General features: G+C 42.1%; 1 protein-coding gene across 1 annotated transcript in view; it reads right to left on the reverse strand.

Moving 5' to 3' along the window:
• The window catches only part of POLD1 (DNA polymerase delta 1, catalytic subunit), a 357,307-nt gene extending 334,506 nt beyond the window's left edge, over window positions 1-22,801 (reverse strand). Inside the window, exons 1-2 of the mRNA XM_086929347.1 lie at window positions 22,684-22,801; window positions 1,576-1,784 (exon numbers count right to left, since the gene is read on the reverse strand). Coding sequence (XP_086785473.1) covers window positions 1,576-1,771 — 196 coding nt within the window. The 5' untranslated portion in view covers window positions 1,772-1,784; window positions 22,684-22,801. The remainder of the gene's footprint in view (window positions 1-1,575; window positions 1,785-22,683) is intronic.
• Between the last annotated feature and the right edge of the window lie 2,294 nt (window positions 22,802-25,095).

The raw sequence follows: 25,095 nt of genomic DNA on the forward strand, positions 1-25,095 counted from the left end.
ACGCTCCAACACACACTCTGAAAGCATCTACAATGAACACTTCACAGATCTAAAAGCCCAATTCACTCCCTAAATCTATCCAGCACAATTCCCTAAAGCACAAAGCATAAATCTGCACACCCAAAAGGAAAGTTCTACAAAGCACTCCTTGAAAATCATTGACACACACTTCTGTGAGCAAATCTTCAATGCATGTCCTGAAAGGCTGCCAACTCACACCAGTCTATAAGATCCTCTATTAAGTGCATGTGTCGGATCATACTACCAGAATTTATCCTTTACACACATCCCTCACTATCATCTCAGAGTATAATAATCCGATTCAGGGGCTTCCCAAAAGATAGCATGACTTTAGCCTAGTCCCCACGTAGTAAAACCTGAATCTTGGATATGCCAGCAACCAACATTCTCTTTGGTTTTGTGTGCTTTTTGGGTGAGAAAGTGGTTACGTCTTAACCTCACTCAATATACAGATTGCCAACATTCACAGCCCTTTACTGCTACCTCTCTTTCTGCTTTAATATATTGTATACTTTACTTGCTACGAGATGCGTATCAAACAAGTCAATCGGGATACATGCATAGTTAAGGCAGTGCGCGGTCTAGCTGTCCGGATGGATAGGTAGACAGAGGACACTCCAGGAGAGGAATCGTCGGGACAGGAAGCTCCAGAAGCGGACAGGTAAGTGGGGCTAGGGCCTGGCGTAATTTTTGTAGGTGTTTTAGGATTCAGGGCGGGGGTTCAGGGCAATTTTAACCACTGGGGCTGGATTTAGGGGTGAGGGTAGGTTTTAGGGCTCAAGGTGAGGGCGGGGGGGGGGGGGGGTCAGGGTCGGTTTTTTTTTAAGAGGGAAAGGATTTAGGCCTCAGGGTGGGGGAAGAGGTAGGGGTAGTTAGGTTTTAGGCGTTATAAAAAAAACTGGTGAAGAGTTCAACCTGCTATTAAATATAGTATTCTAAATATTGCTCTTTTCTCATTTAAAATGTACATATCAAATATATATTGTCTTTGGTGTGTCTGATTTGTAACCGTAAATTTCTTCCAAACAAACAAGATTATAAAGCCTTGGGTAATATCAATACATCCAAGAAGTCCAAAACCCATCAACACTATGAAAAAACCTTGAACATAAAACCCAAAAAGGAGCACTTAGTCATACCACAAACTCAAAAAGTCCCTGTGACATGTAAACAAAAAATGACGAACCACATCAACACAAGAATCTACTGGGCCTGATCAACAATACATGTTCCGAGCCCTGTCAAAACATTCAAGAAGCCTAAACTGCAACATTCAATGCCAGAAGTCTTGAACTCCACATTACTGGCCCTCATCACCTTCAGAAACATGCTGAGCAGTTTACAATCATGAAGCCTTTGAGCTATATTATCAAGCTTAACAACACTGCACTATGTCATAACCCTTAAGAAGCTCATACACCTTTTCATCGCTCTTGGAAAGGTACTACGTCATCTCACCTCCCTCAATGAGAAATCGCCACAGCCAATATGCTCTAAGCAACACAAGCACCAGTAACAAGAAAAATCATCAATCCACTGGGGAGATGAACTTACCAATCGGCAGAACATCACTGGAGGCGTGTGCATCCATCTCCATCATTTCAGCTTCCACCTCATCCAGAAATGCAAGCTCCTCCTCAAATTGCGAGGGGCCATCATCATCCCAGTCACCTCGAGACCTCTTCCCCTGAGACCCTGGGGGAGTGGCAGTAACAGCACTCCCAAGTCGTTTCTTCTTATTGAAATCCATTCTCACCTTAAAACTTTAAAAAAAGCCAACGTGTAAATATTTGCCTATGCAGGCTCAATGCATTAACAATGAAAAGCACATTTCACCTTGGCAATAATTTTAAAAAGCATGCTCAAGCACAGATGCACACAATACATCTACTTTCTATAGTACAAGCTCATTTGCCAGATTTTACTACTGAGAAAGCTCGCATTTTTGTTTCCATTAAAGGAGGTCCTTTATATTGTTGTTGTACAACTTTATTCGATATTTACATATCATAAAAGTACAAACAATACAAACATAAAAACACATATAAAAATCTACTATTCAATGCAATGAGGTCCTTTATATGCTTTTAATACAATGATCTACCATCTTTTTCTTTCTACAACATAACATCATGGGCCTCCTTTTCTAGATCATGTAAAAACAGTGGAACACAGAGGCACAATCGCTGTTCTATTCTTTCAGCCCTTGTGTACCGTGCTCCCTTTTTATACTCGGAGTTCCCAAATGCTCAATTATTTAGCATGCCCTGATAGGGTCCCTTTCTTTCTTAAATAAAAGCAGTCAGGTTTCCATCCTGCATCAAAGTTCATCTCCATGTCCTTTTAACACTATGGGCTCCATTTCACTGCTCATGTATCATGAAGGTATGCGTCTACTTCCCATAGTAATGCCTCTAAAGTTTCCTTTTAAAAATATGGGCCTCATTACAAGTATGGGTGCTCTTTATCGCTCTCGGTAAATAACGATACCATGGCGTTCATTATGATAAATAAGCACCTATTAAGAGTTTCTGGGCAATAACATGCAGATTTTTGTGTTTAATGCACCAAAATCCAATTGATAAAATACTGTATGCTTCTGTTAAATTTCGGCAGGGTTGACCTGCCAAAATGTCACGAGGATGGAGTTATTTAACGCTACCGACAATTGACGGATCATGTGTTAAAAAAAACCAAACTCATAATTCCAACCCATGCGTTAACATGGTGTTACGCATGGGTAAGAATTTAACAAGCAACTTGTAATCAGAGACTATGAGTTTCTTTACTTTCTATCAGAATCCCATACTGTAGTTTTCACACTCTAGCTCAATCACCCTATTTGACACAAGAGCTTCTGTCTCCTTTCTATACGACAAGCCGCTTGTTGCATTAGGTTTATATGTTTTATTTACATATTACATGTTCCTGAGAGTTTCTGTCTCCTTTCTAAGAGTTCTTGCTTCTACTTTCTATACAAGGTGATACTGTCACCTTCTCAAAACACGAGTCCGGAGTCTCCTTGAATTCCTGAACCATGATCTCCTATGTCTCTTTCCTATAGCAAAAGCATCTATGCCTATATTCCGTACCATAGCCCCGGTCAGCTTTATTTATCAAGAGCTCCAAGATCTCCTTTCTACAACAGAACTTGGAGAATTTGTTTTCAATATTATGGGCTGGTGCCCATGTCTTCTTTATATAAAAGGAGCACCCGTGTCAATGTATATACTGTGACCTTGTCTCTTTTTTACAGGTTTCTGTAGATTATTTCTGTATCAGGAGCTTCTGTGTCTCTAATCTACACCACGAGCTTCCTTGTCTCCCATTTTCACTATGATCAGAGCCACTGGAATTATGATTTTGCAGCTGCATTTTCCACATAATCCTTCTACTGCATTACCTGCACATTAAAAAAAATGTTCTCTACCTCAAACAGATCAAAAGTTACAAAAAACATGTGGCGGCTCAGGACTACTACTTGTTGGTATGGTTACCACACACTGCCAAAAACAAGACGACTAGGAAATTGGACCCGACTTATACACTGGCCAAGCAGGAGATAGCTTGGAACTGGAAAACACCAGAGGGATCGTGGATCGGCACATGGAAAAAGGAGTTGGAAAAATGGACGGGCGGAGGATAGACTCCTACTCAGAGAAGCCAGGCGGAGAATAGGTAGCATAGACCAGGCGAGGGCATGGGAGCGCCTAGTAGGCGACTTAGCAGCTGGCAGGGAGGGATCCAGCAGGGCAGACTTCCCGCAACCGGCAGTGCAGGACCAGGACGGGAGGCGTACAGGCGGGTCAGGAATAATCTGCACCTCAAAGCTCTGAAACAAGGCACGATATAGCATGTTGGAGGAGAAAACACTTTTTTCTCTTGTTAGTAATTAGAGTAAGGATAGAGGGTGTTACATTTTCCAGAGGCGCCCAGTCCTATTGGTATTACTATGTGTAAAAGTATTGATTTTGCCAATCTTATCACAGAAGAATTGAGAGTCACCTTCTGAGGATTCAAATGTATAATCTGAAAATTATTCTAAGATCTCTACACAAATCTAAGCCTCCGAGCTACTTTACTGGTATACTTTCCTAAGAATATGTTACTAGCAGGGTGTAACTCTGCTGCAGGCATTGTAACATTCAAGCTATCCATCAGTAGTTAAAGCATGCTTGTGGCAAACCAAGTCCTGTAGTGGGCACACTAGTAGATAAGATAGTAAGGCATCTTTCCTTTGAAAGTTAACATAGTGCTAAGTGCTTGGTCACAAGTGCTTAGTTAGTATGCTCTTCTGTGCTCCAAGTCAGTAGGAGAGGAGGAATCATAGATATGGTAACTTTATGTAATTTCCAGGATACAGTGGTGAACATTAACTTAATTCTAAGATGAAGATCAGTAGCACATACACTGTTTATGAGGTAAGATGACCCCTCACCTCTACTCTATGGAGTGAATGTTGGCATGTAGCAGCCACAGTGTAAGAAATAAATAGAAGATCCAAGTAATCCAAGATAAAATCCAAGATTTATTAAACTGCAGCACAGTACTTCCACTCTCCAAGTTGTCAGTCTCAGTTAACTCATTTCATTTCATAACAATTCTAAATGGAATCCAACAGACAGTGTGCATGAGCAGATAATAATAGGCATTCTATTTAAAAGGGAAATATGTACAAAAATGGAATTATGAATTAAAAGGGAAATATGTATGGATAAGAATATAACACATTTTCCCCCTTAAAGAAATTAAGAGACAATTCTAACATTTCTACTACCAAGCAAAACAATCTTGAGTACAAAAACAAAACTAAGATACACATTTAGATACTCTTCTGACATTCCATCTCTTCCCATCCTGTGTAACCACACTATTGTGATAAACCCTCACAACTTTCATAGGTTTACCAAATTTTGTCTCCCCTTTGGTTACATAACCTGGTTTACGAATCCTAACAACATCTCCTACTAAGAAAGCAGGTTGTTTAACCTTCATCCTGGTATCGTAATCACATTTGTATTTTTTCTTGTTTTTGTTCCACTCTCTCAGCCACATCTTTGACACTCAGATCAATCTTTTGATGGTCAACATTCTTTTTGAACCACCAAGGACACAAGCAAGATACAGGATCTCTACCTTTTAGCAGGCGAAAAGGAGAAACTTCTGTTGTGGCATGAGGTGTTATACGATATAACCACAATTTTTCTATCAATTTTTCTTTCCACATTCCACCAGACTTCCGAGCCCATATTATATCTTGTTTGAGCACCCTGTTATATCTCTCCACTAGTCCATTTCCCTGTGGTTCATACAGAGCAGTGGTGCAATGCTTTATACCATAAGTGTTCAAAAACTCTGACATCTCTGAGGATTTGAACTGTACACCGTTATCAGATACAATGCTTTCAGGAAAACCTTCTCTTGAAAAAATCTCTCTCAAAAATAAAATAACACTATCAGTGTTAGGATGAGGTACCAGTTTGACCTCAGGCCACTTGGAGTGATAATCCACTGCAACAATAGCAAATCTACACTCCAGTGGTAAAAAATTAAATGGACCAGCAATATCAATCCCTAACTTTTGCCATGGATGATCTGGCCATTTCACTGGAATCAAAGGTGCAGGATCACACTTGCATGACTTACCACTTTCAATGCACTCTGGACATTCTCTAACAAACTTATCTACCAACCTATCCACTCCAGGCCACCAGAAGTTAGATCTAATCAATCTTTTCATGGATGACATCCCCATGTGACACTCATGGCTCATTTGTAAAATAACGTTTCTAACATTCAAAGGTGGAATACACTTTCCAGCTCTGAATAAAAGGTTACCTTCAATGCCCAATTCATCAGCAATATTGTAGAAAGGCATAATTTCAGCAGGAATGTGTTCCTTAGAAGGCCACCCCAAATTTATATAATCCCTCACTTTGCACAATATATCATCTTCATTCATGCTTTTCATCCACAAATCTTCTGAAATAACATTGTATTTTCCTGATAACAGTTCAGAAATACTAGTTACAACTTCAGTATCTTCATCATCTCCAGTACAAGGATATGGCAACCTTGACAAACAATCTGCAGTTACATTAAGTTTTCCTGGTACATACTCTATATCAAAGCTATATTCCTGCAAACGTGACATCAATCTAGCAATACGAGCTGTTGCATTTAAACCTCCTCCAGGTGAAAGAATACTCACCAACGGTTTATGATCAGTACGTATCAAAAACCTTGCACCCCAAATGTAATTCCGAAAATGTTCAACACCCCATACGCATCCCAACAATTCCTTTTCTATGACAGCATACCGTCTTTCAGTTTGATTCAAAGATCTTGACGCGAAAGCAACATTCCAATCCTCCTTGCCTGAACGTTGTGAAAGCACACAACCCAAACCATAAAGACTTGCGTCTACAGTCAAAATGCAAAGTTTATTCAAGCAAAAAGGTCTTAGAGTAGGAGCTGACACCATATCAAGTTTAACACTCTCGAAAGCATTTTGCTGTTTAGGTCCCCACAAAAATTCTACACCTTTCCTTGTTAACTCTCTTAAAGGCTCCATCTTGGTTGCAAAACTTACAATAAACTTACTGTAATATTCACAAAGTCCTAGAAACGATAATAACTTGTCTTTACAATCTGGTGCAGGAGCTTTTAGAATCGCATCAACCAATGATCTTTTTGGAGCAAAACCATTTCCAGAAATGGTGTGTCCCAACTATTCTATAGTTTTTTGGAATAACTTACACTTTTTACTCTTAATAGTAAGACCAAACTTATTTAACATCTTACACACATTCCTCAAATGCTCCATGTGTGCCTCATCACATTTGGAGAATATCAAGATATCATCTTGAAAACACTTCACGTATTCACTCATGTCCTTAAAAATATGATACATAGATCTCTGAAAAACAGAGGCTGCCGACGCCAACCCGAACGGCATCCGTTTAAACTGAAACAAACCCTGTGGTGTGATAAAAGCTGTGAGATGACGTGATTCCTCTGCTAACACCACCTGATGATACGCAGATCTTAAGTCCAAAGTGGAAAATATAACACCTCCCCCTAGCATGCTCACCACTTCGGTGATATTGGGCAGGGGATGACAATCTACCACTATGTTTGCATTAAGTGCTCTCAAATCTATGCATAGTCTCAAAGATTTGTCTGGTTTGCGTGCCAAAACCACTGGCGAAACCCACTCGGACGATTCTATCTCCTCTATGACATCATTTTTCAACATGTCATTGAGTGCATCACTTAACTCTTCTCTAACATTCAGTGGTACAGGTCTAAGTTTTTGTACAACTGGCATAGCTCGTTGTTTAAGCTTAATGACATGAGTGAAACCACTTAGTCTACCTAACTTATCTGAAAAAACTCCAGGAAACTCGTCCGAAAGTGTCTTCCAAACATTACTCTCTTCTACAGACCTGACTCTTTTCTCCAACATATCACAATCATGTGACACCATTACGGGATCTTTGTTGCGTGGATTCAAAGTAATGTGAAGTTTGAATTGATCCCGCCACCCCAAAACATTCACTTCCTTTACAACAACATACAGTTTGATATATGCAGATTGGTCCTTAAAATAAATCGTGGAAGCAATATACCCTATGAAATCAATACTAGAACCATTAAAGCCTTTTGCCATAACATCAGGAGGACACAAATCGCTCTTAGAAATTATAGACTTGTACATTTCATCAAAATACTTCTCAGTTATGATGGTCCAAGGAGACCCAGAATCAGCTATCAGCTCTAATTCAACGCCCTTAAACCTAACAACACATTTAGGGGAATCCAAAACATCTTCCTCAAGCAAACTTAAAACTTATTAGGGACACAATCATCCCACTTAGTTTATTAGATGCATCAGACACAACATCTTCACATCGAACTGAACTTGAATCAAAATCTGTCTCTTCTCTCACACAAGAAATTTCTTTTTTCTTGAAATAACTACTTTTGTCCCCACTTTTCTTTTTATCCTCCTTACAAGAGTTAGAAAAGTGACCAACTTTACCACATTTGTTGCACTCCTTGCCCACAGCAGGACAAAATTTGAAAGAAGCTACATGATTGTAACTCCCACACCTATAACACACAATGCGGTTACGTCCATACTTATAATTTTGGGGACCTCTTGCAACATTGTTCATTGCACATACTTCTTCAGTTAATTTGTCATTCTTACTATTTTTATTACTAGTTTCTTCGATGGTTTTCATCCATTTGTTAGACTGTTCAAAAGCTTTAGCAGTAGAAATACATTCCAACAAGGTTGGATTGCCTACAATCCACAACTGTTGTTGTGTTTTCTTGCACTTAACATTCACAATTATCTGATCCCTAAGCATCTCATCTGTCATATTACCAAAATTACATGGTACAACTAAAGCTCTCAGACCTGTTAAAAAGTCATCAAACGACTCATTTTCTTTTTGGGCTCTGGTATAGAACTTGTAACGATTTAAAGCTATGCTAGTTGTAGGTTTAAAACGCGTTTCCACACAAAGCATAGCTTCATCAGACACCAGCGTCACCAGGAACAGGTGGTAAATTTCTAAAAATGGCTTGCCCATCGGAACCCAGACAATGGAGAAAAAGATTTTTCTTCCTTTCATTTCCCATCCTTTCCCCATCAATAGCTTTTAAATAAGTCAAAAACTCCTCCTTCCATCTGTTCCATGGAATGGGAGGGTCACCTTTACTTTGCAGAAATTTTGAAGGAGGATCAAACTGCATTGTTAACCAGTAAACACAATTAGCCCAACAATGAACAACAGAAATGAAAAGAAAATGAAGCAAAATAAAATTAAACCATACACCAAAATACTATAAGTAAATCTGATACTAGTTCATGAGTACACAAGCTGTGTACATCAGCGATATTCCACGTGAGATTGAAGAAATAGGCACTAAATTCCAAGCGTGTTGTAAGTCTTGCCTATATTTTGGTAAGAATTTCCAAACGTAGTTGTTGTGGAATAAGCACGAACATATGTTGATAAAAGTCTTTAAATCTTTGAGGTTATAAATACCTTCAATTACAGTCCCGTTGCGTAGAAACTCTTATTTTATTAAAAACGTAACACCAGAGGCTTCAAAAGAGCGCGCATTAGTACGATTTCAGAAGTAAACAAATATGGCCGCTGCTTACGCGTTACGCATTACGTCATGCGTTGCGTTTAATGCGTGTGACTTCCATACTTGGCATCTGTATCCATGGTTACAGCTCGCTCCAACACGGCGGCGCATGGAAACTTCAGCTGCACGGTTTTGTTCGCGTGTCACTTTCAAAGGTAAACACAACCGAAACAAAGGTTATTTTGTCAAAAAATCGTGAAATTTTGCAGCAAAGACTCACAGCGATCGTAGTTTCAGTGAAGTCCAGCGTCTTCCACCATGCAGTCCCAAAAAATAACGATATTGCAGAATCAGTGGAAGTAACACATAATGCCAAGGAAAGTAGAGTTTAAAAACTTCCAATTCTTGAGCAAGTGTGTGTTAAAGGTCACACTCCAAGATCCATAAGCCTCTGGAAAGTAAATCCTTTTAAAACCAATAAAAAATTTTAAAATAGTATAATATCCCAAAATTCTTCAAAATCAGGTGTACCACGCCTGTGCTGCTGCTGTATAAGTAGTAGGTACATCCCACCCTCGTCGCCAATTTTGTAAGAAATAAATAGAAGATCCAAGTAATCCAAGATAAAATCCAAGATTTATTAAACTGCAGCACAGTACTTCCACTCTCCAAGTTGTCAGTCTCAGTTAACTCATTTCAGTTTATAACAATTCTAAATGGAATCCAACAGACAGTGTGCATGAGCAGATAATAATAGGCATTCTATTTAAAAGGGAAATATGTACAAAAATGGAATTATGAATTAAAAGGGAAATATGTATGGATAAGAATATAACACACAGCTCCTCGGTCTTGGCCGAGGATATGATGAGGTGGTGGCCAGTCAAGCACAGGGTTTCTTCTACAGGTGGGTGGAAGGGCTGGTGCAACTGCACATTATCCACTATTGGGGTCTCGATCCACTCATCAAACTTCATCCTGAGCCCCTAAGCCAGCGAGCACTGGCCCTGTCCGAGTGGCTGCGGGGCTCAAGTCCATGCACACTCAGTGAAACAGTATGTTTGAGACACCCAGAGGTCAAACCCACAGTGGCAGAATCAGCTGCATCATGTAGATAAAAGCGTCCATCCAATCTGCATATATGGCAGATAGCGACAGCCATAGTAGAGTGGTACCTCCAACTTTATTTACCACAAGAAATTGCCCAAAATTATCACAGGGACCTAACTTGTGCACACACCTAGTATTTGTACTCCGTCAATGGCATGAGTAGAGGAACACCACTCCATAAAGCACAAAAGGACAAATCTGAAGATCCTAGACTTACCTGTGGCATTTAGACAAGGATTGAATATAAATGTGTGTGCATATGCTGCTGCTAATCAAAATATAATATATAGATCATAAATAGTATATTTGGGACTTTGTATGGACCCAGCTGCTTTGTTAGCACCAAGCCATGTGCTAATAAGTCACGGTTGACAAAAATAAAGTTTTAAACAATGTTAGGCAATGCAAGAAAAATAAAAATACACACTCCCCCTCCATAAAAAGCCAATAGTAGTGGCATATGCAGCCAATTTATGGTGTCCTGTTTATTAATATAGGCCAGTGTTACATTGTATCAGAAGTGAATGGTACTTTAAAATGAGCATACAGGGGCTAAGGCCTGTTCAGTAGGTGCCAATCACTGACAGAGGTAAAAAATCTAGAGCATCCAACAGTAACAAGCATTTACAATGCAACGGTTTCGCCTTTGGAAAAGTTAGAGCTATTGGCAATGTAAATGACAATGCCATTTATTTATCTGTTTTCAAAACCAACACAAATACAAATTTTGTCATTTACAATGCCAATAGCTCAAACTTTTCCAAAGGCGAAACCGTTGCATTGTAAATGCTTGTTTTTTTTTAACTCAAGTAGCCAGACCGACCGCCCAATTCTGAACATGGCGGGCAGTCCGCCTCAAGACCACCACCAGGATCCTGGATTCCGTAAGAGGGAGGGAGGGGAGAATTGGAGGCAGTGCCGATACAGGCACCGCCATGCCAATTAGGATTTCCGTGGACAGGTGAAAATGCAGGGAAGGGACCCCAAAGAGGGCCCCTGGGTGCGCTTTCCCATTGGGCATTGTGGCTGGGGGCCCATGTTGTTCCCCCAATGCTTGCACTGTCGTGAGCACACTGTGTGCCATGAACGACATGGTGCCTGGCAACAGTGAGCGAATGACAGTGCAGCGCTGCAGTGCTGCATTGCCTTAAGTTTCACTCTGTGAGCTGAAGCATGTTACTGCCTAAAGACCACGCTGGCCCGGAGGTTTACTCGTAATGCAGTGGTTGGGATGCCATCAGCTTAGTGCATTCTCCTGACGGCCGCAAAAGGCGTCTGACCGCCAAACTCGTAATCAGCTCCTTAGTCCTTAGAACATTTTATAAGTGACTCGCCTAAGAGAGCTTTTGGTTTTGACAAAGCGTTTTAGCCATTATGTACACCAGTGTGGCTGCTGCTCAGCATGGCTAAGTTAGCTGGTTGGGATAGATTTGAATTGGGTAGAGTGGATTGAGATGGATTGGGGGTAGATTGGAGCAGGGTAGGTTGAATTGGGGTGGAGTGGGGTATAGTGGGTGGAGTAGAGTGATGTAGATTGGGGAATACTGGGGTGGAGTTTGGTAGATTAGAGTAAGATTAGAGTGCAGTGGGCTACATTGGGTGGATTATAGTAGGATGGAATTGTGGGGGTAGATTTGAGTTGTGTAGATTGTAGTGGTGTGGGGGTAGAGTGAAGTACACTGGAGTGGATTAGGGTATATTCGAGTGGAGTAAACATGTGTAAATTGGAGTGGAGGAGTGAGGTAGATTGAACTGGGCTACAGTGGGGTAGATTGGCTTTGAGTGAGCTAGATCAGTGTAGAGTGGAGTGGGATATATTGGGGTAGATTGGGAAGTAGTGGAGTGCAGTGGATTGGAAAAGAGTTGAGAGCCGTGAGGTAGAGGAGAATGGGATGGAGTGAATTAGGGTGGGGTAGGTTATATTGGATTGGGGTAGAGTGGTGTAGGGTAGAGTGGGGTGGGGTGCAGTGGAAATGAGTGGATTAGGATAGAGTGGATTGGGGTGGGGTAGCGTGGTATAGGGGAGTGGGTTGGGGTGGGGTAGAGTGGATTGGGTGGGGTAGATTGGTGTGGAGTGGATTGGGGTGGGGTTGAGTGGTGTGGGGTTGAGTCGTGTAGGGTGGAGTGGATTGGAGTAGAGTGGTGTAGGGTGGAGTGGGGTATAGGGGGTAGAATGGAGTGAAATAGATAAAGTAGATTTGGGTGGGGTAGATTGGAGTAGGATGGAGAGGTAGACTAGGGTGAAGTAGGGTAGATTTTAATGGACTGGTAAATTGGAGTTGAGGAGATTGTGAACGGGTGGGGAGACTGTACTGGGTATATTGGAGTGGAGTCGGGTAGATTGGAATGGGGTAGAGTGGAGCAGAATAGGGTAGATTTGAGTGAAGTGCGGTAGAATGGGGTGGAGTGAGGTAGATTAGAGTACGGTATGGTTAACCGAGTTAGATTGAGTGGAGTAGATTGTATAGGGTAACGGTGGAAAGATTGTAGAGGGGTAGGGTGGAGTGGGAAAGAATGGAGTGAGGAAGGTTAAGTGGAGTAGGGTAGACTGGAGTGGAGTAGACTGTACCGAAGTAGGGGAAAGTAGATTGGGATACAGTGGAGTGGGTGGAGGACGTAGAGTGGGAGTGGCATGTTGCGAAGTGAGTGGCGTGGCTGGTCGTGGAGTGGGCATGGAGTGGCATGTCAGAGAATTGGAGTGCCGTGGACTAGAGTGGAAGGGCGTGGAGAGGAGTGGCATAGTGTTAAGTATGCATGGTATGGTAGCACACTGCCATTACAAACAACACATTTTCAATTGAAATGACCATTACATTTGCACTGAAATACGTTTTTACTGCATGCAAACGATAGTGTGCAAATGTCACCACGTAGTGTAGTGACGGATGTGTGTTGATCGTATTCAATGTTTGCTTTTACCACACTTCTGATTATTTTTTTTAAGTAATTCATTTGTACTAATTTCGATATATTCCTAAGCATAAGCACAGTGCATTTTCTTTTTTTGTGCTAGGAAAAAATATACTACACCCTCTCCGCTTACATAGATACTCAGCAACTGTCACTCACTTTGAAGTCTAAGTCTTCGATCAAATCAGACACTATGAACCATCCAACCTTGAGCCCTTGAATAGGATACACTGGTTATGTCCTCTACTTGTTATCCTAAATTTCAAACTGAGACCAGTTTGCTCACATGGGCTTCTCCAGAACCCAGAAGCTCTTGCAAAGTCCACCAAAGAACCATCTTAACTCACTCATCTTCATTCGCTACACGAAAACCCCTGGAACTAACACTCACCAACAACATCACCATCCATCAATATGCCAACAAACAAATGCACAGTATCCTCTGCTCCCAACACCTCAAACACTACCTGAATCTCATCAACACCTGGGTGCCCGACGTTGAGCTGAAACTTACAACCCATCAAAACCAAAATGTTCCTTATTCGCCTACAGCAAGACAACTATTTCAAACCTGGCTCCACAACATGAACCTGGATGTATTCAAACCCCAAAGCTAAGTCACACCCATTCACCATTGACACCTCCATTCATTTCTAGGAACTCACGGCCACGAAAACCAATGGGCTCTGTACCAGCACTCTCTACTACAGAAAGTAAATCAGTTCCTTCCAGAGTGACCTTGAAGCTGCTTGCATCTGGATGGTTGCAACAACATGCACTATGGCCTTCCAGACTCCTATTGTCTCATTCTTAGGGACTTTTAAGTATTGCGGCATGATTTATCAAGGGCCAGAATAAACTGACTCAGTGCTTACATTCACACCACAAATTAACAACCAAATGGACAATGCACATTTACACTTCCACTGCCTAAAAATAAAAAATCACCCCCCCCCCCCCAAAAAATATTTCGCACAAAACATTGGGTTATGCCTTTATCATGGTCTAACTAGATTTTGGAAGTGCAATTTTAGCTGGCATTTCTATTTCTCACCTAACCTGGAACATTCTTACTTACACTTGGATTCCGGGCTGATAGAGCGAAAAAGTAATAACACATTAAGCCTAATCTCATCTCCATGACTATCATTGGCTACCTAACCTAGCTAGAATACAATTCTAATTAAATGTTATCTTCACAAGACATTACAAAACATTCCCTCCCTTGTTAACTTGCTCACAATCTATGGAGGTTCCAGAGGACTGAAAGGTAAACACTTCTTACTATTAGAAGTTCAAACATTAAAAGACAACCATAGCCACCAAGCAGTCATTCCCAGGAGCAGTTGAATCAGCATAGAACCCAGTTCACCACCCTCACGAAACCTATTCCATTCTTGACAATCAAGAAACAACGTAAGACTTGAAAGTTTAAACAATTTATGAGTCCAATTCCCAGGAGCCTTCCAATAACCAAAATATTGTCTTCACAACATTCTATCGCATCATCCTTTTTTATGCACGATTTGGTTTTTGTAAGGGGTTTCAACTGGCAACTGTGTTCCTGCACCAAACTGTGCAACTCATCCTAAATACACCTTTATTTCTCTGAGTTTTAGCGTAAAGCACCCTAATACCCATCGGTCTTGGATGTCCCTAAAAAAATGCTTAAGTAAAATAAACACGACCACATCACCTGCACCATGAATTAACTCCATTTGCTGAGCTGCACCTCACTCAAGGTTAACCTAATTACCTACAAAGCTACTGTGCCCAGACCCCGCATATCTGGCTGAAAATATAACCGTCTCCAATGGGTCTTGACACACCCTCAACCCAGACACCATCAGATTCAAGAAGAAACAGTGCACTAAAGAAAAACAGACATTAGAGCTTCTCCACCTACATACATACATAGGATATAGAACAGTGTTCCTATATCAGTCACGAGGCAGTGTCCCTATATCAGTCACGAGGCAGTATACTTCTTCAATTTAGTAAAGAGCTGAAGTCACAACTCTTCAATAGAGGTAGGTGAGCCACTGAAATCTTGAGCCAGGTTCAAGCCTGAAACCAAGTTCTGGCTCAGCTCGAGATTCTGTTGGAACGTCGAGTCCATAATGAGCCAAGCTTTCATATGGCTTCTGGCTGCCTTTCTCTTTCAACGAAGGATGTGGCGTTACAGTAAGAGCTGCAGGGTGTGAAACTGGGGAACCAGATTTGAGCTTAGGCATCGGAACATCCTGTGAATCTGGGCAAATCACTAAATCCATCCATATTATAAACAATATATGTGACATTGTGTAATTAACTGGTCATCATGTAAAATGTTTCAACAGCTGCAGAAAAATGCAACAAGAGGTAAAAACAAAGCACCAAAGACAAAAAGATATCCATTTACTGGGAGATTAGGATAAAATAATACCAGAAAACCTGTACAAATTTTGGCTTCCCGCTTAAATTATGTGATCTTACATAGCATGTAGAGCATCGCACAGTGCTTGTAGACCATGGCTTAGGCGTGCACAGCTTGCAAAGAGATGTACAGCATGATACAGGGCTTAGGCGGTACACAGCTGGCACAGGGATGCTGAGATTAGTTTAGGATGTGCTGAGCGTGGCACAGCGCTTGTAGACCATGGCTTAGGCTAGCACAGGAGTGCACATCATGACACAGGTCCTGCAGACCAAGGCTTAGGCGGTACACAGCTGGCACAGGGATGCAGAGGTTAGTTTCAGATGTGCTTAGCATAGCGCAGCATGCAGAGCATGGCACAGTGCTTGTAGACCATGGCTTAGGCGCGCAAAGGGATGCACAGCATAACACAGGGCCTGCAGACCAAGGCTTAGGCGTTACACAGCTGGCATAGGGATGCAGAGGCTAGTTTAGAATGTGATGAGCGTAGCACAGTGCTTGTAGAACATGGCTTACGCAAGCACAGCTGGCACAGGGATCCATAGCATGACATTGGGCCTGCAGACCAAGGATTAGGCGGTACACAGGTGGCACAGGGATGCAGAGGCTAGTTTAGGATGTGTTGAGCATGGTACAGTGTGCAGAGCATGGCACAGTACTTGTAGACCATGGCTTAGGCGAGCACAGCTGGCACAGGGATGCACAGCATGACACAGGGTCTGCAGACCAAGGCTTAGGCGGTACACAGCTGGCACAGGGATGCAGAGGTTAGTTTATAATGTGCTGAGCTTGGCACTGGACCTACAGACCATAGCTTAGGGGTGCACAGTTGGCACAGGGATGCAGAGCCTGCTTAAGGACGTCTTGCGCGTGGCACAGCATAGCATAGGGCCTGCAGACAATGGCTGAGGTGGTACACAGCTTTATAGAGCATGATTCAGGACATGTCGAGCGTGACACATGCCTGCAGATCCTGACAATGAATGTGCTCAGCGCTGCACAGGACGCAGATCTTGGGTGAGAGTGCAGGAGTGAAGAGATACTGTGGGTGGGGGAATCAACACCACCACACTGGAGCATCGTTTTTCAGTACCATAATACTGTGGGCTCCTTAATGTTAAGGTACCTCAATTCAAAAGATGTGTGCATATAAACTATAGAAAACTGGCCGAACATATCTGCATTATGTATTGGAGCGCCTTACATGAGCACCAGTTACTTCACAGAAGGACACCTTTGTGGTCAGCGATACAATAGTGCTGCACCTAAAATAAATTCACACGTGTTACTTTCTTAAAAATCGGTTCAAATCAAGCTTTCTATGCAAAATTCGTACAATGAATAGTTTTTGCACTTTAATGTGCACGAAGTACCGTCAGCCCGATGCGATTACTCATTTAACGCAGCTGTAGCAGCGAAGTATTCGGACTCCAAAATACAACTTCAGGTGCATACATGATCAAGTTGCTCAATAATGAAGAGGCGATCTTGTAACGGAGAGCAGTGTAGGCATATTTCATTAGATCGGAAAATTTTGCTTTACATCAGTGCAAATATCTGACCCTGTGATATAGTTTAGTCGAATAGTTATATATATGTTTCTATATCATATAATTTAAAATATAACTGTTAACAGGGAAGGGGGAAATCTTGGTGTCTGGATGGAAGTTATATTTTTTTACTATTTATTTTACAATGCTACATAAGTATAAAAATGTTTGTTACCGCATCGTAGGACATCCCCTTTTACTCATAGGATTCCTTTGCAACTGCTTTCAAGGGTTCCAAAACCTAACAAGCATCTACGAGAACACGGACAGCGGAAGGGGCGGGGGCGCGGGGGGGGGGAGGAACGGACAGCGGGGGGGGGGCGGGAAAGGAACGGACAGCGGGAGGGGGGGCGGGAAAGGAACGGACAGCGGGAGGGGGGGCGGGAAAGGAACGGACAGCGGGAGGGGGTAAGGAAGGCACTCACCTGGACTTCCTCGGGCGCGGGCAGCCGCGGAATGACGAACACAAACCTGAACGCCCAAAAAAAATAAACCCCGCCCTCGGCCGCGATGACGTTGCGGAGGGAAGAAATCGCGGGAACGCCCACGAATCTGGTCCGGCCATGACGGACAGATCTCTGTTCCAATGGCTAGCCTCCATATATGGAGCTAGCCAATGGAACAGAGGGCGTAATCCCAAGCCCACTCTGTTCTAACATAAGATTTTGCCTGCGCCGAAAAGCTGCGCAGTGTGCAGCCTTCGGCCAGGCGAAACCTAAAAATTATGGGGTACATCTTGGATAGAAGGGAGTGTAGAGCGCACATTTACACAACAAAATATGGCAAGTCAGTATTTTATGTCTCTTTAACAGTTACACACCCTCAGTAGATCATGCCTCATTAATAAGACATATTAATAAAAACTGCTTTCTGCAGCACACCTGAAATTCGAAATGCTAGAAGACATTACTCTGTTTTAAGTTTCTACCAGTCTGCGTACACCATCCTCATATTTTACTGAATTTATCCTCTTTCACTGTGCACTGCTACAAATAAAGATAATCAAAAGTGAAAGTGGAGATAGCCGCTTGTGAGAAAATAGTTCAAGTAGTCCAGAACTCTGCGGCCAGAATGCTCCTTAATCTCCCAGGACGCATGAGTATGACAGAACATCTTAAAAAACTACATTGGCTGAGAGTGGCCAGTAGAGTAAAGTTCAAAGCACTGTGCTATATGTATAAGTTCAGCTCAGGAGCAGCCCCTGAGTACCTATGTAAAATGGTACAGAAATACCTACCCTCGCGTAACTTACGCTCAATGAATCAGGCGAAATTCATCGTTCCCAGGACTATAAAAAAAAAAAAAGGCTCGACTAGGTCGTTCTTTTGCCTATATGGCACCGGAACTGTGGAATTCACTCCCCCTTCAACTACGGCTAGAACCCTGTTATCTACGCGTTTGCAAGGGAGTGAAATCATGGCTGTTTGATCAATAATTGTCCCCTGCTTCCCTGCCAGTAATACAGATCCAGGGCGCCGGGAAACCCTCAGGGTAGCTGTCACGCCATACAAATGCAATAAATAAATAAATAAATAAATAAAATGGCATTTGCAACTTTAGGATTCCTTGTGTCCATGGCAAGGCTGCATAGGAGTAATTTCCGGACCCAGGCAGAAAAAAACCTGTTTAACAGATTCAAAGTAGCAGCTTTTTCGGAGGCTAGGATTCGACACTGCTGAATTGTTCATGTGTGTGCCCAGTGACAGCAACAGCTGTAACTCTTTCAGTGCTAGAGATATCCAACATCTTAGGAATGTTCACCTGCCAGTGGTTCCCAAACTGTGTGATTTGTGCGCATCTCTTCACGGCGCCCTGCACTAGTTTTGACAGCGCACTGGGGTGACGCGGTGCACAGATTGGGAACCACTCTAAAGAGACCTAGCGGCATCCAGTGACACAACTACTTTAACTCTATAGCAATTCAAGGGGGCAATAGGACTTTAGTTACAGAGGACTTTGGCTGACTATACCAGAGGGCAAATGTATTCATTATACTCCTCTCACCCCTTTTCGCACACGCTTTTCTCACAGCTAAAATTCCACCTTCTTGGCAGGGCTCAATTATACATCCAATTCACAAAAAGGGCAACTTCTCAAATCCGGCCAACTATAGACTGATAGCCTTGCTAGACATCGAAGCCAAAGCATACGCCCGGATCTTACTGGCGGAATTAGAAAACTGGGCCAGCGAAAATAACATCCTTCCTCACTCCCAGTCAGGCTTTAGAGCAGGTTGCTCCACGACGGACAACATAATGGCACTGTCCTACTTGTCGCGGAAAGCTACCCTGGCTCGCCAACTACCTCAATTCTGCTGCTTCGTGGACTACAGCGCAGCCTTCGATCGGGTCAACCGAGGGACGTTGTGGAACAAACTAAACTCCTGGGGAATACCATCTCCTCTTCTCTCAGCCTTGATATCCCTGCACCATAACACCTGGGTTAGAGTTAAAACCAGCGCACAAACATTATCTAAAAAAATTGCAACTGAAAACGGCCTAAAACAAGGCTGTGTACTTGCTCCGCTATTATTCAACCTTTACACCGCGGATCTACCAAAGGAACTGGCTGACGCAGCCCTGGCTGCCCCTAAACTGGGCGGGCTGCACCTACAGACAATGCAATACGCCGACGACATCATCATCATGGACCATACGAAAACAGGATTGCAAAGATCGCTCACCGCTCTCAATAAATATAACACAAAGAACCATCTTGTGATGAATGAATCAAAAACCAAAATTTTGATCTTTGGGAGCTACAAAAAGAAAAATCTCACTTGGAGAGCAGGGGGATCACAAATAACGACTTGCACCAGCTACAACTACCTAGGAGTTTGGTTCAACGCCAGGGCAAATCAAGCAGTACACCTCGGACACTTAAGGTCCAAGGGCATGAGGATCATTCATAGCCTTAGGCGCCTGAATCGTCACCTGCACAGTCCCTCAGCCGAACCAATCCTAAGGGTGCTGCGGGCCAAACTATTACCCGCAGTGACCTATGGCCACTTGGCCTTTCCCGGGAAAATGGACGTATTTCTGGGAAACCTACAAATAAAAGCTTATAAGAAAATCTTCTCCGTCCCGCAGCACGTGAGGAGGTCGAGGATGAGACTCTAGCTGGGCCTGACAAATGCAAACCTCCATTGCCTGGGCGACCTAATCAAATACTATATACACACCTTACGAGCACCAGGACAATCCTTGAAAGAACAACTACAAGCTGTGTTTAAAGACGAACATTCCCCTTGGCACAAACAGCTGCATCTTGCTATCTCTACACTAAAGATTGAACCAACCTCTCTCATTAACCCAACCATTCCTCTGCTAACATCGAAAAAAACAATAACAAAACAAATCATCTCAGTCTCATTTCAGACTGACGTTGCCGGGCTATCTAAAACCGAACTTTTTACTGCCTTGAACGAATCATATATCAAGGGAAAACCTCAAACATACTTCAACTACTCCCTCAACCCCCAGACTCGTAACAAAATACTACTCATGAGGCTGCTAGCCCTACCGATCTTTGACTTTAACCCCCAGTGGGCCCGGTGGAATGAGCAGCTCACTTGCAGGTTTTGTAACTATAAACATGAGTCCTGGCTCCACCTGCTTTGCTGTTGCCAATTCTTTGCCCCCGATCGACGTCGCCTACTGATCCCCGTCTTCCGGGAACAATCACTAAGACACTGCAGCGAAGCATCGACTTTGTGTTTTAGCAACAATTCAGCCCAGGCATTAGCAAGAGTTGGGAAGTTTGTCAATACTATTTTAACTGCACTGCATAAACACCCAGCACTAAGAACCTGATCATGTTTTTATATATTTTAAAATAACATGCATAGTTCTGTTTGTACATTACGTTTTTATTAACTGTATAATAAAGAATATTCATTATAGGTAGATGAAGATGTTTTGAAGACCCAATAAAATTATGTTGGGGAAAAAACACGTTGCCACTCGGTAGAAGGTGCTTTGCAAACACCTTTCTATGGCTTATTGCTATATTTTAGGTAGCCATAAGGTGAAACCTTTTTCAAAACAATGTTAACATGTAGAAATCATAATGTAATTAAATAACACCCTCACAAAATGTACCGGGATTATTTGCCTTTTCATGCTGCATAATGTATCGGGCCCTCCCCTGCCGCAATAAATCCAGTGGCCACGACCATAAACCAAGAATTCTAATCCGCGCACTGAACTTTTGCTACTGATTCAAAGATAGATTTATAATTTTGTAGATTTTTAGGAAAGCAGCGTGGCCAGCCCGCCAAATATGTACTGTACTGGCAGTGATTTGATTCCTAAAAGTCAAACAAATATTCAAGACAGACCAAAACAGAGAGCATGCATGACGTTCTTCCCGCCATACTCTACTGGTAAATTGAGGTAAGTGACATAAGGAAGTGGTCTACTATTCTTACTATCGATATGAAGAGTGTCTTCAACGATGAAAAATACATAATCATTTAAATGAATAACCAGCTACAAAGAAAGCGCAGACTGGATATCCATGCTTTATAGTTCCACTTTAGAGTTCTACAAAATACTTCATTCAAGAAATATAATTATTCTACTTCTTAAGAAACTATTCTCTCACAGCTTCCAGCAGCTGAAAAAATAAAACAGTCCCATTTCAAAAAAAGTATCTGAAACCTTGAGTGTGGAAAAGGATACGGCTCTACTTAGTGTTGATGTAAAGATGAATACAATTGACACGTATTCAAAATGTTTGACCAAATCTTCTAGGGACAAAGTACACGGAAGCAATATAGTTGAGGATTGTAGAACTCCACGGAATAGTCCTCAACATAACGGATAAGGACTCCCTCGCGGACATTCTACGGATTGTTCAGGGACATGGAGAACTGGTAAGGGGCGCATGCAGTCCGTTTCTAGAAGCTGGTTACAAGAACCTAGCGACTGTGCGTATTGTTAAAAGAAAGGCCTAAAAAATACCCGCGCTGCATGTGATCAGTTATAAGTGGTATAATCGACGGTGGGGTTCTTGCCCTCAACTTGACAGTCTTTGTTACACTAGGGTGCAACAGGCTCCGAGCTGCAGCGCCAGACATATGCAAATAGTGTGTCTTTTATACAGCCCTCGTCTACTATAACTGGTGCTACTAATTTCCATTTTTATACCCAATGTACCGACCTTCTGAAGTACGTAAAATAGAGGGAGAGGATCAGAACTCGTAACCTGCAGCCTGTCAATTAATTCAAGTAACCAACTTTCAAATGGGTGGCCTGTTCCAATGCAATTCTTCCAACATCCTAGTCTCGCACGTGAATAAAGCGAAGTACAACAGAGACCAACACTAGTTTGTTAAACGTGGCATGCGCCTACCTCAAGGTCTAGTTGTCATAAGATTCGAATATACGGCTGACAATTCAAAAAAATAGACTTTGTTCAAAATAAAATAAATACTCAAGTTTCCCGCTAAAATTGACAATTTCACCCGCCAAAGTACTACACACGTTTGAGAAAGAAAGGCGTCTTTGACAGTTGTTGCTTAGCTCCAGTGAGCCTAAATAAAGCGACCACCTGTCCGCTACTCACACGGACTGCACGTAAATCCAGCCTAATCTCGGTTGTCGGTCTTTAAATGTTGGTCATTAGTTAGCGCCGGGATGCCTCGTTTGAGGTCACTATTCCCGCTTTGGCAGTATAGTTCATTCATTTGTCCAAATTACAAGTTCCGGGTCGCAACACAGCCAACCCCCAACACTGAACCTGTCTGGGGGCGTGCAGGACTGGTTTACTATGAAAGGTGATTTTGGATTGGGGATCCGAAGGCGCTTTAGCCAATCCCAGTCCGAGGCACATAATTCCGAATAACTGATTGGCTATTGAGTCTGCACGTGTCTTTGTCTTGTTATTGTTGTCGCCCTGGAGCTCAGCTGATGCAGGAGTTAGTGCTGCGCTCAGTTTGGTGTGCGGTTATGGGTTTTTTTGTGTCTCCCTGGGCCCTCTAATGAGTTATTTTAGTTTCATGTGGTGATGATCTATCTTGTCCTAACGGCTAGTGGTTGTATATAGGCGAGAGGGACTGCTATAGTAAGTTATTTAGAGGGCGAGGTGTAGCGAGGTTGACCCTGGTTCGGAATGACGGCTAGTTATTTGTTTTATTGTATGCGTTTTTATACAGAGCGGACTTTCCACGAAGGCGTCAGAGCGCTTCACTGTCAAATTGAAAAGAGGATTATGTGTGAGAGATTTAGACAGAGAGGATATGCCCAGAAGACAATCAAGAGAGCAGTAAATAAGGTAGACGAGTTGGACAGATCAGTGTTATTAAATCCCAAAATAAGAGAAGACATTAATGACAATAAAATCAGGTTCATTACTACGTATTCCAGTCAAGCCTTTCAGGTACGCAAAATCTTAAAAGACAATGGCATATATTAAAAACTGATGACACATTGGATAAATGCCTCCATGAAACTCCTCAAATTACATTCAGAAGAGGTCTGTCACTTAAAGATGAGTTGAGCCGCAACCTGACAGTTCAATTCAATTTGTAATCTTTATTCGGTTCTTAAAAAGACACCATAAAAGCACATATACAAAATACACACACAGAAAATGTTAAAAAAGATAATTTTTCCTTTAAAAAAAGTTATAAAAGTTAAAATATTTCTAACACCATGAATCGTTAAGCTGGGAGAGCAGGAATTAATTATCTAAAGGGTCAGGTAATGTTAGAGTCAAGATTCTCTGGTGTTTCTCAGCCGTAGTGCCATCCGGATGAAGTTTATAGTACAGAAAAGGGTATAAGCGTCTTCCGCTTCCTGTAGGAACTTCAGGGCAAGTTTTGCATGTTTAAACTTTAAGTCTTTCAAGAGCCCCACCAGGAACTTGCGTCTTGGTACAGTCTAAAACGGGCACAATAAAACAAAGTGAAGGGTATCCTGCGGAGACCTGTGGTCGCAGCCGCAGGTACCCTTCTCTGCCACTGTAAGAGTGAACCCCGCCGGAACCGCAAAAAGATGGTGGAGCATGTTCAGCCTAAACCGGGTCATGACATAGCGATCCTGAGCATTATACATGACCCTCAAATAAGGTTCCATTCCTCGCTTCACTGTGAGTTCATTATAAGATAAAACGGTGGATTTGTGGCTTTCTTTCAGTTAAAACTATCAAGGAATCAAGCAGGGCTATGTCGGGGTTTTCTTACTGCATGCGCTGTAAGGCTTGCGCATACAGCAAAAATTGTTCTAAAATCAAGGTACCGAATAGTGATAGGGATTTTGAGATTAGAGGAAACTTTGACTGTAACACAGAGATGTGTGTTTATTGTCTCATCTGCCCGTGCAATAAACTATATATTGGTAGTACAAAGAAAAAAGCAAAATTGAGGGTTTTGGAACACAAACGAGCAATTAGGAACAACAATGAATTGTATCCAGTAGCTCGTCATTTCAAGAGCTGTCATAAACAAAATGACAAACTGCTGGCGTTTGTAGTCCTGGATGCAATCAAACCTCAGTTAAGGGGAGGTGACAGAGAACATCAACTAAGAACATTAGAGTCTAAATTTATTATAGATTTCGAAACTCTGATACCGGTAGGTCTCAACTCCAGTCAAGAAATGGCAGTCCATCTATGATAAATACAAACTGTGGCTTAGAATAATAGACTCCTTGTACATAAATTGATGTGAATAGAATGTTTTAAATTGTACATATATTTCTGTACTTTTTTTATCTTTTGCAATTATATGTGAGCACTTTTTTCTTTTTCTATTTTTGTATTAGGACTATGCAGCTTGTTTGATGGAAATGAATTGAGTACAACCGTCTGTCAAGGTTATTAATTAAAGAAAAACTATAGATAATAGACTTTAAAAAAATACATATGCCCACTGGGGCAAGATCTGGAGTATAAATACGGACATTTGTGCTTATGAACTGTTATTTAGCCCACTGGGGCGTGAATAGAGTTTGTAAATGTACCATTTGCACACAACAG

This window comes from Lissotriton vulgaris, chromosome 7 (genome assembly GCF_964263255.1).
Source record: "Lissotriton vulgaris chromosome 7, aLisVul1.2, whole genome shotgun sequence".
Taxonomy (NCBI): domain Eukaryota; kingdom Metazoa; phylum Chordata; class Amphibia; order Caudata; family Salamandridae; genus Lissotriton; species Lissotriton vulgaris.